Here is a 16,557-nt window from a genome sequence, read left to right as displayed (position 1 = left end):
TTGCATATATTTTAAGCACGGTGGTAAATATTTCACTTGATAGGTGAATTTTGGAAAATTAGATTAAGTTTGAATTTTATTCTACGAATTCACAGTATAGAAGTCATATCTCCATTCATCCATGTGTTCCAAAATGTGCATAGACTTTTATAAGAACTTCATCTACCCACCATAGCACTGTTGATCCAGCATCATTAAAAAATTAAATTCAATAGTATAAAAACAATTAACTATTTTTAATTAATTATTAATTAAAAAAAAACTTAATTATATTTTTTATTTATTTTATAAAATGGGTATATTTTTATTTTCTTTTAAAAAATATTTATTTAGATTAAATAATATTTTTTATCCATAGTAATTATTAAATGTTGAAGAAAAAGATTAATTACCCCCCCCATTCAACACCTCTTGTAATCTAATACTACTGTATAACACGTTAAAAAACTTCAATCCTTTATTAAATACTATATCTATCTTGAAATTAACAATAAAAAATTTAAAAATAATTTTAAATATTGGAAAAATAATCCTTACCCAAACTAAAACCAAAATTTATATTTTTATTAGACTAATTTTGTCTTTTTTTTTTGCATGTGATAAAAAAATAGGAAAAGTGGGCGAATGATCCAAACAAAAGCAACTGCAGACACATGGGCTCAAATCCTAATCATGAAGGGTTTTCTTTTTGCACTCATGCTTTCCTTTTGTACCTCTACATATGTTAAAAGTCCTTACTACATGTATAATTCTATATATTACATAATTTTATTTAAATAAAAAATTATAGAAAATAAAACTTAACATACTTAATAAGTTTAGTTTACAATTAAAAACCATTAATTTTAATTCTCCTTTATAGTTTCAAACACCAAAATAAAGTTTCTTTAAAATTAAAATTGTCCATTACTCCCATAATAAACTAAAAGATAGAGAACAGAGAGATATATCAGAGCAAAAATATACTTATTCTAAATAAATGTTATTTTTCTAACTTACTAGCATGAAACAAATAAGAATTGAACTAACAAATTTAGATAGATAATAAAAATTTCTAAAAAGAATTTGTATCCAATAATTAAACAGGAACATAAAAAAAATCACAAGAAAGAAGTAAAAATAAATAAATAAAACAGAAGAAAAAGAAAAAAGAAGAAGGAATGAATCAAAGAGAATAGATTACAACTTTACTAATTTCGACCTTGACTATTTTAAAATACATATATAAACTTACCCAAAGTTTATTAACAATCTAAATATTTACTTACTTTTTTTTTTGTATGTTATTAGTAAACCTTTTATACTTTATTCTTTCTCGTTAATTTAAGAGATTGACATTTCTCTCTTATCTCCTAGATTTATGGTATCAGTGACTCTCATCGACATTAGATCTAATGCTTTATATAGAAACACTTGTAATTTAATTAACCATATAAACACTATTAATTTAACAATATTTTAAATTTTAAGTACTATAATTAATAATACTGGAATTAAATTAAAACACATGAATAATGTATTTTTAATAACCTTGTTAAATTAAATAGGTTATAACAATCCATGAACCAACTAGAGTAAACTATCTAACGTATAAATTAAATGTAATTGTTATAATATAGTTTATAATGCATATATTAATTTGTTATTAGAACTTCTCTTACCATGATGATGTTGTGTTTAACGATATAGCTATTGTCTGATTATTGTTTTAATTAGGGCGATAAGTACTAAGTTAGGAAGAGAGTGTAGATCGATATATGAGGAAGCGAATTGAGAACACAAAGAAGAGAGTGAACCAACCAACAAACACTTCATAGGTGTCTCCGCCTTCTCTTCTCTTCTCTTCTCTTCACTGCAATTCTCTTCGCAAACCATTTCTGTGCAGTGATCACAATGGCATCCCTCCCCAACACCCTTTCCTTCTCCTCCTCCCTCTCCACCACCGCCACTCTCCTCCCATGCCGCCGCTTCGTCGCATTCCCCCGCCGCCGCTTCTCCGTTCAAGCCAAGATCCGTGAAATCTTCATGCCTGCCCTCAGCTCCACCATGACCGAAGGCAAAATCGTCTCCTGGATCAAATCCGAGGGCGACAAGCTCTCCAAGGGTGAAAGCGTTGTCGTCGTTGAGTCCGACAAGGCCGACATGGACGTAGAGACCTTCTACGACGGCATACTGGCCGCCATCGTCGTTGCCGACGGCGAAACTGCCCCCGTCGGAGCCGCCATTGGCCTTCTCGTCGATTCTCCCGAAGAAGTCGCCGAAGCCAAAGCCAAAGCCGCCCAATCTGCTCCTTCTCCCGCCGCTCCCTCCGCCGCCGCTCCCTCTGCCGCTGCTCTGGAGACTACTCCGCCACCTCCTCCTCCGGCAAAGTCCGTTTCTGATGGGCCAAGGAAGACCGTGGCCACGCCTCAGGCTAAGAAGCTCGCAAAGCAGCACAAGGTGGACATTGCGACAGTCGTGGGATCCGGTCCGTTTGGCCGGATTACTCCTGCAGATGTGGAGGCTGCGGCCGGAATAGCTCCGTCGAAGAGCAATGTGTCTCCGCCGGTGAGTCCTGCTCCGGCGGCGCCAACTCCTGCACCGAAATCTGCTGCTGGTTCTGCTGCACCAGCTCCCATTCCGGGTTCGAGTGTTGTTCCTTTCACTACGATGCAATCTGCCGTGGCGAAGAACATGGTGGAGAGTCTATCTGTGCCTACTTTCAGGGTTGGGTACCCTGTGACTACTGATGCATTGGATGCTCTTTATGAGAAGGTATGGATATGCTTATCAGAAAGTGTTTGGTTTATGTGAATTGTGTTTATTGGAATAAGGAATGTTTAATGATGTGTTTGTGTTGTGTTCTTTCGTTTGTTAGGTGAAACCGAAGGGTGTGACTATGACGGCTATTTTGGCTAAGGCTGCTGCGATGGCACTTGTTCAACACCCTGTTGTCAATGCCACCTGCAAAGACGGTAAGAACTTCGTCTATAACAGTAACATTAATGTTGCTGTTGCCGTAGCAATTAATGGTGGTTTGATTACTCCTGTTCTCCAGGATGCAGATAAGGTGTGTGGCTTCTCTATTCCAAATCAAAATTAGTGTGTTTCTTGTATAATGCAGTGTGCTGTAGCCAGAGAAATTGATGAATCTTTATCGTAGTAGATGACCTCATCTAGGAAGATAGGGCTGTTGTCTAATTTTATCGGGTACTTGTTTTTGGTTATGGCAGTTGGACTTGTATCTGTTGTCCCAAAAATGGAAGGAACTAGTGGAAAAAGCTCGTGCAAAGCAATTGCAACCTCATGAGTATAATTCAGGTTTCTTTGTAGTTATTGTCAATGTGGGCAATTTGTTATCGTTATGTGAAACTTGAGTATTTTAATTCTGACTCAAATTTGATCGTGCATGCAACAGGAACTTTCACACTTTCCAATTTGGGTATGTTTGGAGTTGACAGGTTTGATGCCATACTCCCACCAGGCCAGGTTAGTGATGACTTTTGGGACTTTTGAAGCCTTGATTTTGGGAGATGCTGTGGCTCATTTTGTGGCATGTTTTATTTGGGGGTTAAACTTTGTCTTGCTCTTTATTTCCAGGGTGCTATCATGGCTGTTGGAGCGTCTAAGCCCACTGTTCTGGCTGATAAAGATGGATTCTTCAGCGTGAAGAATAAAATGCTGGTGAGTTACTTGTTATAACTTCTTTTGTTTGTTTACGCACTTATGCTTACAACAATGGACATTGTCCAGGTTTAGGCAATTAGGCATAAACATTATACTGTATTTGCATGATGATATACTGCATAATGATACTTCTCTGAAAGTTCAGTTGTCGGGCATACCCTAAATTTTGGCTATCTGCATGGAGCTGTACTACATGATTATATTGTTTTGGTAGAGTTAATAAATGGGTTTAAGATTTGATTTTGGATTACATCTGTGCGGTGTTATGTCTCTAATATATTTTTCTTAGGATTTTATTCAATGGGTTGTCAAAAATCTTGACCATTTCTATTATTATCTTTAAAAGATTTGCTGGATTACTGTCGTTAAGAGAAAAACCAGAGTCCACCCTCTGCAGTTCTTGAAATACCCTGCGGATTTTTGTCCTTACAAATACTTCATTCTTATCTGGCTTGGAATGTGTAGTTCTTCTCTCTTGAAGAAAGTGTTATCTAAATTTCCCCCCCGTTCTTGGATCCTTAATTTGCTTAAGTCTTGGTCTCTCATATCAAAAGAATTACTTTTGCCTATTAAAATACAGAAGGTAAAGGTCTGCAGAAATAGTTAGATATAGACAGTACTAGGTGTTGACTTGGCACTACATGTATGATTGCCAATTGCAACAGTTGCTAAACAGATAGAGATGACAGGAAAGCTGCGACACCATTTACTAAACTACGAACTGAGTATTTTACAACTAATAGCCTAATGTTAAAAATAAGCTTAATTAGTAATCTGGTCTCTATATTTAGGTTTTTTATTTGTTTTGGTACTTATATTTTTTTTTTCACTTCATTGAGTCCCTTTTCTTAAAGACTCAATGTGGCCTCTTTTGTTAAATTGATGTTAATGTCATTTGAAAGGTGTAATGTGTCAAAATCTAGGTATGTTATGTTGCTTGGAAGGTGTCATGTATCAAAATCAGAGAGGTTTCAAAGTAGAAGATCACCCAAATTTTGAAATCGGCCTTCTGTTATTGTTATCATTATTATAATTCAATCGAACTATATTATGTTTCTCTATACAGACGAAAGGTAAAGGTCTCAATTAGAAACATATTAGGAAATGACTGAGAACTACGTGCATGGCTGCCAACTGTCAAAAATTGATAGGCAAGCTACAAAACCAGTTACTAAACTAACAGTGGTTGGGTACTTACTCTGACACTCTGTTACATTCCTTGACCCACTAAATGACCGGACTTTTTTATCTTTCGTGTAGAAAGAGAGGTACTTCCAACCTCCAAGCTTTGTTATCCATCTAGGGAGCATGCCTTTAAATATATAACCACTAGAGCAGTCACTACAGGCTTTGGCCAATTGATGATGGAACAATCTACCCAACCCTAGTTTTTATCCTGTTTTGAAATACCCTATGTAACATATGCTATTGCGCAAGGTTCTCACACAATAGGTCAAGATCTTTCAAGGAAATTGTCATATTGTCCTTGCACATCATTCGTAAAGGTTGAAGTTTTCTCTACTCTATCCGCCTTTATTCCGTCTTCTCACCGGATTAATACAGCGAATAATTTTCTTAAAATTTTCTTGAGTATAAGGGACAGCTGCCGTGCTCACTTTTTTACTTGTTAAATTTTCCCAATTTATACAAGAGTATAATCATCCGACAGTTGGAGAATTGTTTCATATACTCCGGAGAAGTAACATTTTCTTTCAAGCTTAAGTTCTTCCTAGGAATGTGAACTTAGGAATACAACATTCCGATTATTATTAACTAGTTTAAAAGAAAAATAAATCCTAGGCGTTGTTGGTCCCGTACAACGTGTTATCCTCATACTTTACCTGCATTTATTCTCACAGGAATATCGGAAATTACAGTACAACTTAAGTACTCAACAACGTTTCCTTTCTGCTCTTGATGATTAAGATTCATGGTTGCACTACCATATTTAGTGTTTTTGTTTTAAGTTGGGTATAGTTGAATTTGAACCATTAAATGTAATTAGAATTGATTTAAACTTCCTTTTTCAGGTGAATGTAACTGCTGATCATCGAATAATATATGGTGCTGACTTGGCCGCATTCCTCCAGACATTCTCAAAAATCATTGAAAACCCAGAAAGCCTGACATTATAGTCATTATGCACTTCCAACATAAAATTATGGCCACCACCGGATCACGACTTGACACTTTGTTGAGAAGCTGTTTGGCTCAATGCTGAACATTTTCTGATTTTTTTTCCCCTCAACTTTCATCATGTTTTATCTTTTAGGAGCTATCCTGAGGACCATTTGCTAGATTTTTTGATAGGGAAAAGAACTTTAATATTGTTTACAATGTAGTATGTTGTAAGGCAATTATGTTGACAATCTACTTGTAAGCAGTAAGCAGCTTTAAAGGTTCGATTTTTCAATAAGAAAATTACTTTTTCCAGCCAATTGTTTCTTTTGCTCCGTGCTAAATTGGTTAGGAAGGATGTGAGTTGTGATGCGCTCTTCCTTTCTCCAACTGATATCATCATTTGAATCTTATCCTATTTTGATTACCAAATATGTTTTTAGTGTGTTTAGCGCAGTTGGTTCAACTAAATCCACGGGAACATCTATAATCACTCACTGTAGTCAAATCAATCATGTTTCTAAACATGCTTTTGTATTTTTATTCACTCATTATACAACCAACGTGCATAACTCATGCGGTTTATGTAGTGAGTAATCTTATCAAATTAATTTGATTTTAAGAACATTACCTCATTTAGTTAACATTTGTCTGGACACGCGTAAATATTTATTGTAAGTTTTTTTTTATACCTATTTTATATTAAGATTGTTTAGTGTTTTGACTTGGTTCTTAAAAATGTGCCGAACCAAACACTACCTTATATACGAAGCTTACCTTGTTTGACTAGAGTAAAAAGTTTCAATTGTTTAGATATTCTTTTAGTCTAAAAGGAAATTCACAGTTTATTTAAACAGGGCAAGGCTTAAGAGAGAGTGAAAGACATTGTGAATGATTGAATTTGAACATTACTAACATAATTTCATAATTCTGACCATTTATATATTTGAACTACATGAGTTCTCTTTTCCCTTTTTTTTACCATAAATTGATTTGAAGTATAAGCAGAAAGACCTAAATACACATTTGCCAACAGTCAGATGACTATGGTTTTTATTTGGATATTTCTTTAAAACCATTAATAATAAAAAAAATTGAACTGGTGTAAGCTTAATTAAACTTGTACACTGTAATTTATGAATGTTTTATTTCATTACTATAAGAAAATTATCCAAATTTCAAGCCAAGTGTACAGATTTGGAGTGCGAACTCAATGCCCCCCTTGTCAACAAATTATGTATATGTGCATACAAAAACACAAAAACTAAAAACCAGCTGAAAATTTCACATGCATTTTGTTAGTAATTTAGTACAAATCTATTTGGTATCTCTAAAGGGCCAAGAGCCGTCGAGTAGAACTGACATAATTACATCTTTTATATATATAGTACAAAAATCGAAGCATGTGTACTTGGTTGCTGATATATACAACAACGGAGCCACGACACTGCCTTCTAATAAACAGAAAGGACATTCAACTTAGTAGATTTTCTCTTTTCTTTTTATAAACTCACCAGTCCAACGTAATATTTCGAGAAACGTACAGACTATCAATGTATTCTATAATCGGAAGTGAGGCAGCAATATACCTTTTCATCTTTTTCTCGGCTGATTGCTCTGCGAAAACATTTATATGATGTTCTGTAAGATGGACTGGTGCAAGAAAAATCTGTCTAACCGATAATAGGATAAAGTTTGTTTAAAAATCCTTTGCTCAAATCAGAACTTATGCAAATAATTCTTTTAATAAATTTGAAAAGAATTAAATAGAATATGCTAAGAAGGTAAGTTGTTTAAACAACAAAATGTAAGCCAATAATGAAATTCAAGTATACAGCGAATAGAAATAAGTTGTGTATAAGTTGTCTACTAGTTCAGAGAGCAAATTCAAAAGATGACTAACATGTTAGGATTAAAGACAATTTGAACAGTAAGTGATAACTTTTAAACATACATAGGGTTTTAGTTTTCCAATAGATTCTCTTGAATAGAAATAGATTAGCTCATTCCATGAGCTTATAGGACCTTATGTGTCACGTCGGACCAAATGTTTTCTGAAAATTTAATTGGACATTAAGTAATAGTGATTTTAATTCTAATAGGATTTGATTGTTTTTACATTTTTTTTTCTATCATTAGCGTAAATAAAATATAAAAAAAAAAACTATTTGACACGCACAATTTTTTTATTATTTAATACCATGCATCATTATCTTTTATTTTTTTTAAAAGACAAAAATTTAATTTTTTATAACTATTTTATTCCTATAATATATATATATATATATTAAATAAATGCAAATGTGAATCATTCTAAAGTTTAAAATAATTATTAACATGTTTTTACTTTCTTAACTTTCAATAAAAATTAAAATTTGTGTTTTTACTTTTGGATTAATTTAGTCTCATTTTTAAAACTACATCTTTTAAATAAATTTTTTTAAATTTATTTGATGTTTAAAATACATTTCTTAATTAATATTAAAATGAAAATATGTCAAACAGTGTTAACAAGTAAAATATACGTTTAAAATATTAAATAAACTTAACAAAATTTGGTTAAAAAATTTAAATTTACACATTTTTTAAATTGAGAGATTAAATTAAACCAAAATTTTAAAGAATGACTATTTTTAATTTTCATTTAAAAAAAACATATTTAATCCTAAAATAAAATTATAACTAAAAGTCAAACCGTATTTGAAAAAAAAAAAGGCTATTAAAGCTTGAACTTTTTAAATAAATCAATATCTATACAAACAAAACTACATTCATTCAACCCTTTCTGTTCCATCACTAATATAACTATTTAAACACATCATATATTTGATTATATACTTAATAAGCACACCGGGAAACATAATAAAACAATGCAAATTACCTGTTTCATTGAGCTTCATCAAAAGTTGTTCTCTGGTTGGAAGTGTATACATCCCAGCGTACACGGCTGTTCGTACCGCCCATGTGTGGTATGGTGCACATACCTGCCCATAAGCTGTTGAAGCCACGTCTTTTAGAGAAGAATCTCTGAAAATGCCAAACTACAAATCAGATGCCACAAACAAAGCACGAACATTAAGAAATCAAAATGATAGAATTTATGAAGCTGTGGTTCAACGTAGGTGAAAAACAGACAGGAAAACGGTAATCTTTTCTTTTCGGAAAAAGGTTCTTTTCATTTGACAGTCTTTATAGGTGAAAAATGATTTTAACAAAAGGCTAACTTTTGTATTTAAAAATAATAATAAAAGCTAGTGAGAGATAGTGACCAATGATTGTAAAAAGAATTATAGTGTAAAAGTACTATTATCATTTCTTTTCCAATATTTCATACGGAAAATTCATCTTTGGATTTATGTTTTTGTACACAAAAAAGGTTTCTTACTCAGTAGATAAAAGTTGTTCGAATATAGCTCTGACGAGATCAAGACCCTGCCGAACTCTACGCAGATTACGGGAATAGCTTCCAGATGTTTTCACTGTATCATTGCCAACATCAACTTCAAGAATATCCTGTAGAGTGGGACATGTCTTTGATGCTTCCAATAGTCCTTCTAGCTGATCATATCAACATCGTAATTCATACATTAGAACAATGTCAGAAATTCAAATTGACCTAGAAAACACGATGAAATGAAAATTTTGGGAGGTAAAGCAAAGATGATGATGCACTGAATATAGAGAGAAATTAGTTGGATGAAAATTAACTCTGAAGAAACCAGATTTTGTACACAACCAGCATGGATCAAGTGTCATTAAACTGTGAACAGAAAAGCTTTTGGAATAATATATTGAAAACCTTGAATGTGTATCAAAGTATACAGAGATCACCAAACATGAACCTGAAGTAAAATGTAGGAGGTACCACAAAAGTTATATGTTGATTGCAATAACACCACAATATCGGACTTTCTGAGTCATTTCCATCAAGAACGATGGGGAGGAGGATATCAAAGAATCCAAATTCAATATGATCTAAAAAAATTTAAGGAAAAAGCAAAGATAACATGACTTTGACCACAAGGAGTAACTCGAGGAAAATAGAGATTAGAAAAAAAAGAACTAAATTCTGCAATCATAACTTTTAATCACCAGAGCGCGCGAATCACCGTTTTCAGTTTTATCATTTTTCACATGCACCATTTATCCCGTGTTCGTTCGTCCAACTCTGGAATTCAATTATTAAGAAAAAGCATTTTTAAACAAAAAAAAAAACTAAAAGATTTTTTTTTTGTTTATTTTCCTAAAATATCCTCCTTCCAAATAAATTTTGTTAGAGACACAATTCAACACTATACATATTCTCCAGAATAAAAAAATCCGTATCCTGATTGATCGCGTCATGAAAACCGAACTATCCTCGGTAAATCAAAAACCACCAGTTATTAATTAGAAAAAAGCAAATCACACTGATATTCCACGAGATTATCTTCAAAATAAAAAATTATACAATTCTGTATGAAATTCATACAGAGAGTCGGTTAGAGTAATTTGTTTAAAAAAAGAGTAAAATGGAAATAACTACACATGTATTTATGGAATGAGAACCACAACGGTCAATTTGATGTGGTAGTTTTGAAGTTTGAAGAGAAGAAAGTGTGATTTATGATGAAAGAAAGAAAGGAAAAGAAACCTTGGCGACGTATTCCAATTCAGCAAATTTGAAAGCGAGGCCGAGACAACGGAAGAGAACGGAGACGAGAGAGGCGACCTCGCAGAAATTGTCGAGGCGAATGTGGTGGCCGCCGCTATTCTCCTTCATCCACTTCGACAGCTCCTCAAACGCCTCTGCTATGGCCGTCAGAGGTTGATCTATAACCTCGCCCTCGTCCATCTCGGGCATCCTATTCTTCCTTCGTAGCTGGATCGCTTACCGATTCCTTTAGTCTCAATGTGTTTGCGAAAGTCTCAAATGTCAAAAAGGAATTGGAAGTCGAATTAGCAATGGTAAAAAGGAAAGCGCGTGTTTAGACGCTGAGGGAACATTCGCTACAAATGCGCTCTGCCAGAAGATTCCTTTCAATACATTTCCCTCAAACTCGTGAAAGACAACCGTCCACCGCTACTAACTTCCTGCTCCCTTCGTATTCAACATTCGCGCGCCATCGCCTCCTTATTATGCCTCTTTCTATTGGGCCACGGCCCAGCCCATTCCTTTTTTATGACAATTTAGTAACACATAACAAAATAACAGATAAGAGTTAGCCAACGTAAAATAATTTATGGTGTACATATTCAGTTATATTTTATATTCTTATTATATATGTAAGCAAACATTCTTATCTCAAAATAAAGCTTCCAAGTTTCATAATTACACATATTTTTGAGACCAATGGAGGTCTAAGAAAAATAATATCCATCCCACGTCATGGTAAAGGTCTAAGGATAAAAGTCAATTGAAAACATCAATAATACTTAACATTGTGTTTATCTATTTATTTATTTATTCGTGGTAATTTGTAAGATGGATAAGAATGAGTAAAATATGAATGAGGGAGACGGATTGATCAGAATACTAATGATTTGTCAGGCAGAAGTGGACTCAAAAAAGTACTACAGATTTTTGTTCAGGCTGGGAAAGTTGATCACATGTCCGAGTCTTTAGGAGCGGTGGTGATTCAACGGGTAACAATCACCAGTTCCAACACCACGGGTCAACACTACTTAAAACCGAGTGTCAGATCAAAATCTATTTTGCCTCTATTTTTGTAAACCAAATTATATTGTTAGACCAAACACAATAGCCATTATACTTCCAGAAACCAAAAACTCTAACTAATTATTGCACCCAGAGGCTTTATATTGAAGTCTACATGGCAGCAAGTACACTTAACGAGGCACATATTCGATTTATAAGTTAAATCATGTTAACATTAATTATACAGTTATCCCAGTTCGTTTTTCCGTCACCTCATACAAAATTACAAAAGTTTTATAACTGTTAACAGGAAATAAAGTATAATAAAAAGCTTTTAGAATACAGTTGATTTGATTTTTAATAAATTCATAACATTTTAACTAATTCCGACATCTATTCATATTAATTGTTACAATAAATACTCAACATGACAACTACTTTTAAATTATTTTCATGTACTCCAAAGAGGACTAATTTGCCATCTATGAACTAGGGACTTATAGAACATGCAAAATGAGAAACGTTAGAAGAAGAAGGGATGCACAAAAGGCCAATAAGATGGGGGCAAACAACTACGTATATGAATACTAAAAATCTCGAGGGACAGGGAGGAAATGATAAATACAAGGGCAACAATAAAAGAGAGGCTAAAACTTATCCACTTGAGATTGTCATTATCAAACATGAACTCATTAAACATGGAGTGTAACAAAGACCCATCGAGAGAAAAAGTTGAAAAGAAATAATTTGGCAAATTGGAAAGGAGATCTATTGTTCATCGAACTCGTGCATGTGATCTAAAAGGTAGTTGGCAGCCAATTCCTCATTTTTGTTACACGCGAAGTACACCTCCAATACGATCGCACGATCAAAACCCATTGCTTCAAGCTGAAAACAAAAACCACAACTCATTATAAATTTCAGACAACACAGGAAGAGCTAATCAACATGTTAACCGCTCGTGCTCCCCACAAACAGTTGGCGTCTGTTAAAAAGTACTCACCGATATAGTCATTTAAACAAACTATAACTATCAGCATATACATCACATCCTAACAAAAAGTCAAACTTACACGTTCAATAGCTTGGCGCTCCTCGGGAGTGACAGTCACTGCTTGAGGCATGCCACCAGCCAGCTGCCCCAATATATTCCTGAAGCACATTAAATTCAAAACATAATTCAGTGAACATGCAACAAGATAGTCAGAAAAGATAACAACACCTTCTCCCCTCCTATCCACACACAGACACAAAATTACAAAAGAACATCAGATGATGATCCCTTACCCTTCCCCACCTTCCACAGGTTCATTTATCAGGCGAAGGAAATCAGCTTGATGATCTCGAATCAACCTCATAAGATGAGGATTTTGTTTGCCGAGTTCCTGTAGCATAGGCTGCAGCAAGAACNAGAATCAGGNAACTATGAAGAAGACANCNTATGATACAGTGATACACTACTGAGCAAAGAAGAAAACCTGCAATATTTGTGGATTAGCCTGCACCATAGCCCGCAAGGCTTGGAACTGAAATGCAAATGAACATGATTGAAATATCTATTTAAAACATATCTATGAAGCAAGAAATTCAGGGGTAAATGAAGAGAAAGATGATAGATACTTGTTGACTGTTGCGTAGGAAATCCAATGAGCCAGCACCAGCAGCACCAGAACCCACATTGGGAAGGCCCTGTTACACAAAGTTCAGTATACAACAACCCAAAGCTTTCATTCTCTTCAATAATAAAAAATGCAATAGCTACCTGCGGAAAAAGGTCTAAAGGATTAGCATTAGGCCCAGTTGAGGTAACCGGAGCAGGTTGTGCTGTTTGTGGGGCAGCAGCGGCAGGAGGATTTGCGGGTTGAGCACCTGCAGGCGCTCTGGCTACAAGTGGAGCTTCAGCTTGTTCAGGGATACCCTAACGTTGATGAATGATATTTGGATTAAAAAAGGAAAAATTGCAAGAAAATATCACAAAGAAGAGTCCACCTTCCACCCAAATAACTACTATACTAAACTTTGCTAAATAAATGCGACTGAGAAACTTGGAGGACAAAATCATCAAGCACAGTATTTAAAGTCTAAAATTCACATACTGAATACAAATATTCAACAGCTCTCTCAGGGTTGTTATAGGCAGCTCGAAGAGCACGGACAACAGTATCCCTGTCCCAGCTCCCTCCACCCATGTCAATAATTTGCTGAATAGTTCCCTCCAAATTGCTTCCAGCAACGAGATTGGAAGCCGCCTGCCCATAGATATCTGACCCCTCCCTGCTTCAAAAAGACATTCTTTTAGCAACAAAATTGAAAAGAAGAATCAAGCAAGTTGAAGAGTTCTGTCTTTCAGGATACAAAAATAACAACAACTTTAAACTCTACATTCCACACATGGCAGGAAGCAAAACACATACACAGGAGTTCCTGAAGAAATAGTAGCAGGAGCTGGAACTGAAGGTGTAGATACAGGTGCAGAAACAGTTGCCGGCCTGTCAAATTGAAACGAAGCCTTTATATTGCACATGATACACATTAAAATAGTTCAAATTGACATTTATCTAAACAAATAAAAAATATCCTAGAAAGATTAGCCACTCACGGTGCCTCAGTTGCAGCTGGAGCTTGAGGAGCTGTTAACACTGGCGCTGTAGAAGTAGGAGGTGCACTAGTCTGTGGTGTCTGCAATGAATACATAACTTTTAGAGAATGTTTAGATGACGCATAAGAGACATTATGCTTGTCTTACCATGTCCCACGAGAGGGTAAAGCCTAAATGATAGAAATATTGCAAAAATTTATTACATTGAAAAACTGTTCTCACCTTGGTCGATGGTGCAGTTGAAGTAGTAGATCCTTCACCAGAAGTGCTCTTACTCTAGCATGTTTTAAACACAATTCTAATTTAGCGCAACATAAACTAATACAATTGTGAAACAGAATATGCAACATAATATCATTTTAAAAAAGATAAAATAAAATAAATGAACCAAAGAAAACTACCTTCGATAGCATAATTACAATGAAACTATTTTCTGCTACGTTATTCTCCTCCAAGGTAGTAGCATCCTTCAGAACTTTCCCTTGGTGAATTAGCATTTGCTGGGCAGCAGGATAGACATCTGCACCCTGAACAGTTTCAATACTTTTCTTCACTTCAGAAACCTGAAAAGAATATCCACAATTAAAAATAATGTGACAAATCAATTATTGATGTTAAGAAAACCAGAAGAAAGTAGAAATGAATCACAAAGCCCATAAAATTAAAAGATGAAGCTTTGATGATATAGAACTATAACGCTCATTATTCACATATATATTCACATATCAACTGCAGTCCTAGTTACCAATACAAAACCCATTTTGACAAAAAGGTAATAAGTCAGTTTTTGGAGCAAGTTAGCGGTAGCTGTAGCAGTAAGATAAGTCGGGTATTAAGGAGTAGCAATTAGAAATTAGAACTAGTACTTATCAAGATTTCTTCTTATAGTACAAACTGGTTTGATATTCCTAAAAAGTAATACTCCAGATATTGTCAATGCAGAACTTATTCACTGTCACATGCCAAGAATCCCAAGCTTATTAGAAAGGTTTCCCACTAATAATAGAATCCAGAAGAGCATAATAAAGTTATCTAGTTAGAGAATGTTATGATGAGAATAACACACTCCATTCGTTTCCAGCATATTCTACATACCAAATCAATCGTCACTCCGAAAAAACAGGAATTAACTTTCAAGAAATAAATTAAATTCAAATTGCCATCAAAATTAAATTAATATTCAAATAAACGAAACCCTAATTAACACTCAATTTCAGGGCTCTAAAAGGAGGGGAAACTTTTGGGACAATTCAAGAAGGGAACGCAATTAAGGACCGAAATAGAAAAACCAAATTCATAAGAAAACCAAATCGACAAAGTCTGGAGTAACAAACCGTGTTCTGAGGCTGCACTTCGATTTCGAAGTGAGTGCCTTTGAGAGTCTTCACGAAAACCTTCATCTTCGTCACCGCTATCGCAATAAAGTGCCACGAACAGCGTCAAGTCAAGCCGGTACGGTAAAGTTCCGCCGATCCGAAGACACCAATGACAACGTTATGGAGAAGAAAGGAACAAGAGAGAGTGAGCGTAACAATGTGATGAAAAACCTCCTTTTACTGAAATAAATAAATAAATATATAAATAATTGGAGATATAATATGATATACCGAAAATATGCTAGTTTATGTTAGTGGTTGAGCGAGAACAATCACGCGCTTTTTGGAGCGTGATTAGACACAGAGCTTCAATGGCTAGAGGTGGTGACGTGTGTACTATACAGAAGAAATTGGTGTTAACGTGGAACAAAGATGGGTGAGAGTTGAAATGAAGAGAATTAGCTAGATTTTTGTGTGTGGGAGTGCTATAAATCTTTGGATGATGTGTTTGTTTTTAAGATAAATATTATTACTTTATATTTTTAGGCTTAATTCCACTTTTGGTCCCATGTTTGGAGGGTTGTGTTCAATGTGGTCCTACATTTTTTTTTTTGGTATCAATAGATCCCACCTTTTGAAAAAATCGTTCAATTGAGTCCTTTTGCCTTACGGCGTCAAATTTTTAACGGTGATAATGCCCCGTGGATAAACATTAACAACATGGCAAGGTAATGTGATTGCGTGGCACTGTGAAGGGACAGAAAAACTGAAGAAACCCTAATTTTCAAATCCAAACCCTAGCCACCCATGGCCGCCACCACCATCCTCGCCAGAACCCAAAATCCGGCCACCACAACGCCTCAACCAGTCACCACCACAATGCCGCAAGGTCGTCGTCGCCATTAGCCACCACAAATCCTTCATCATCGCGCACCATCGCTTTTGCTGTGACTACCGTGCCGCCGTCGCACTGCACCGTGAATCAGAGAAATCGCGCCGCTAGCAGCCACCTCTCCACAAGCACCGCGACGTCGTCACCACCATTACAAACCCTTCACCCCACCGTCCAACCTTCTGTGAGCAAGCAACAGTTTCGCCGTCGCGGAGAATCCAGAATCGTGTCGCCGTTAAGCTTCGAGCGTCATCCCCTTCGAATCGCAACCACGCTGCAACATCCATGGCCGTTTTCTTCCATCAATCTTCCTCCATTTTCGCAACCT

At 35.2% G+C, this 16,557-nt stretch overlaps 3 protein-coding genes across 4 annotated transcripts; 1 reads left to right on the top strand and 2 right to left on the bottom strand.

Annotated features, from left to right (window-relative positions):
* The first annotated feature begins 1,743 nt into the window (after positions 1-1,743).
* On the top strand, positions 1,744-6,104 carry LOC106772727 (dihydrolipoyllysine-residue acetyltransferase component 4 of pyruvate dehydrogenase complex, chloroplastic). Its single transcript, XM_014659294.2, has 6 exons — positions 1,744-2,754; positions 2,858-3,049; positions 3,213-3,300; positions 3,398-3,468; positions 3,580-3,663; positions 5,697-6,104. Exons 1-6 carry the CDS (start codon positions 1,894-1,896, stop codon positions 5,799-5,801), a joined length of 1,401 nt encoding a protein of 466 aa, XP_014514780.1. The 5' UTR covers positions 1,744-1,893; the 3' UTR covers positions 5,802-6,104.
* Positions 6,105-7,049: 945 nt separating this feature from the next.
* On the bottom strand, positions 7,050-11,164 carry LOC106771411 (ACD11 homolog protein). Its single transcript, XM_014657383.2, has 4 exons — positions 10,418-11,164; positions 9,170-9,342; positions 8,666-8,811; positions 7,050-7,401 (listed from the first exon to the last, which is right to left on the bottom strand). The coding sequence occupies exons 1-4, from the start codon at positions 10,625-10,627 to the stop codon at positions 7,295-7,297; spliced, it is 636 nt and encodes a 211-aa protein (XP_014512869.1). The 5' UTR covers positions 10,628-11,164; the 3' UTR covers positions 7,050-7,294.
* Positions 11,165-11,981: 817 nt separating this feature from the next.
* LOC106771891 (ubiquitin receptor RAD23c-like) lies at positions 11,982-15,578 on the bottom strand. Of its 2 annotated transcripts, none has more exons than XM_022785768.1 (12): positions 15,356-15,578; positions 14,423-14,584; positions 14,244-14,297; positions 14,022-14,101; positions 13,837-13,911; positions 13,519-13,699; positions 13,185-13,340; positions 13,043-13,111; positions 12,901-12,948; positions 12,710-12,819; positions 12,496-12,574; positions 11,982-12,310 (listed from the first exon to the last, which is right to left on the bottom strand). In XM_022785768.1, exons 1-12 carry the CDS (start codon positions 15,419-15,421, stop codon positions 12,191-12,193), a joined length of 1,200 nt encoding a protein of 399 aa, XP_022641489.1. In that variant the 5' UTR covers positions 15,422-15,578; the 3' UTR covers positions 11,982-12,190. The 2 variants fall into 2 exon arrangements, with proteins under 2 accessions (XP_022641489.1, XP_014513403.1); XM_014657917.2 differs by having other exon boundaries at positions 13,519-13,696; positions 15,356-15,577.
* Between the last annotated feature and the right edge of the window lie 979 nt (positions 15,579-16,557).

This window comes from Vigna radiata, chromosome 8, assembly GCF_000741045.1.
Source record: "Vigna radiata var. radiata cultivar VC1973A chromosome 8, Vradiata_ver6, whole genome shotgun sequence".
Classification (NCBI taxonomy): domain Eukaryota; kingdom Viridiplantae; phylum Streptophyta; class Magnoliopsida; order Fabales; family Fabaceae; genus Vigna; species Vigna radiata.
The sequence above is the reverse complement of the archived record's forward strand: the minus strand, read 5'-3'. Positions and strand labels throughout refer to the sequence as shown.

What these genes read in the sequence shown, in the direction of transcription:
- LOC106771891 (XM_022785768.1), bottom strand. Translation starts at nt 15,421, where the DNA reads ATGAAGGTTTTCGTGAAGACTCTCAAAGGCACTCACTTCGAAATCGAA. An exon ending in CCAGCTGCAACTGAGGCACC is followed by an intron (nt 13,912 to 14,021) that starts GTGAGTGGCTAA and finishes TCAATTTGACAG; the next exon opens with GCCGGCAACTGTTTCTGCAC. An exon ending in TCCTACGCAACAGTCAACAA is followed by an intron (nt 12,949 to 13,042) that starts GTATCTATCATC and finishes TTTGCATTTCAG; the next exon opens with TTCCAAGCCTTGCGGGCTAT.
- LOC106772727 (XM_014659294.2), top strand. Translation starts at nt 1,894, where the DNA reads ATGGCATCCCTCCCCAACACCCTTTCCTTCTCCTCCTCCCTCTCCACC. An exon ending in TGGATGCTCTTTATGAGAAG is followed by an intron (nt 2,755 to 2,857) that starts GTATGGATATGC and finishes TTCGTTTGTTAG; the next exon opens with GTGAAACCGAAGGGTGTGAC. An exon ending in CCATACTCCCACCAGGCCAG is followed by an intron (nt 3,469 to 3,579) that starts GTTAGTGATGAC and finishes CTTTATTTCCAG; the next exon opens with GGTGCTATCATGGCTGTTGG.
- LOC106771411 (XM_014657383.2), bottom strand. Translation starts at nt 10,627, where the DNA reads ATGCCCGAGATGGACGAGGGCGAGGTTATAGATCAACCTCTGACGGCC. An exon ending in GAACAACTTTTATCTACTGA is followed by an intron (nt 8,812 to 9,169) that starts GTAAGAAACCTT and finishes TGGCATTTTCAG; the next exon opens with AGATTCTTCTCTAAAAGACG. An exon ending in GATGAAGCTCAATGAAACAG is followed by an intron (nt 7,402 to 8,665) that starts GTAATTTGCATT and finishes ATGTTTTCGCAG; the next exon opens with AGCAATCAGCCGAGAAAAAG.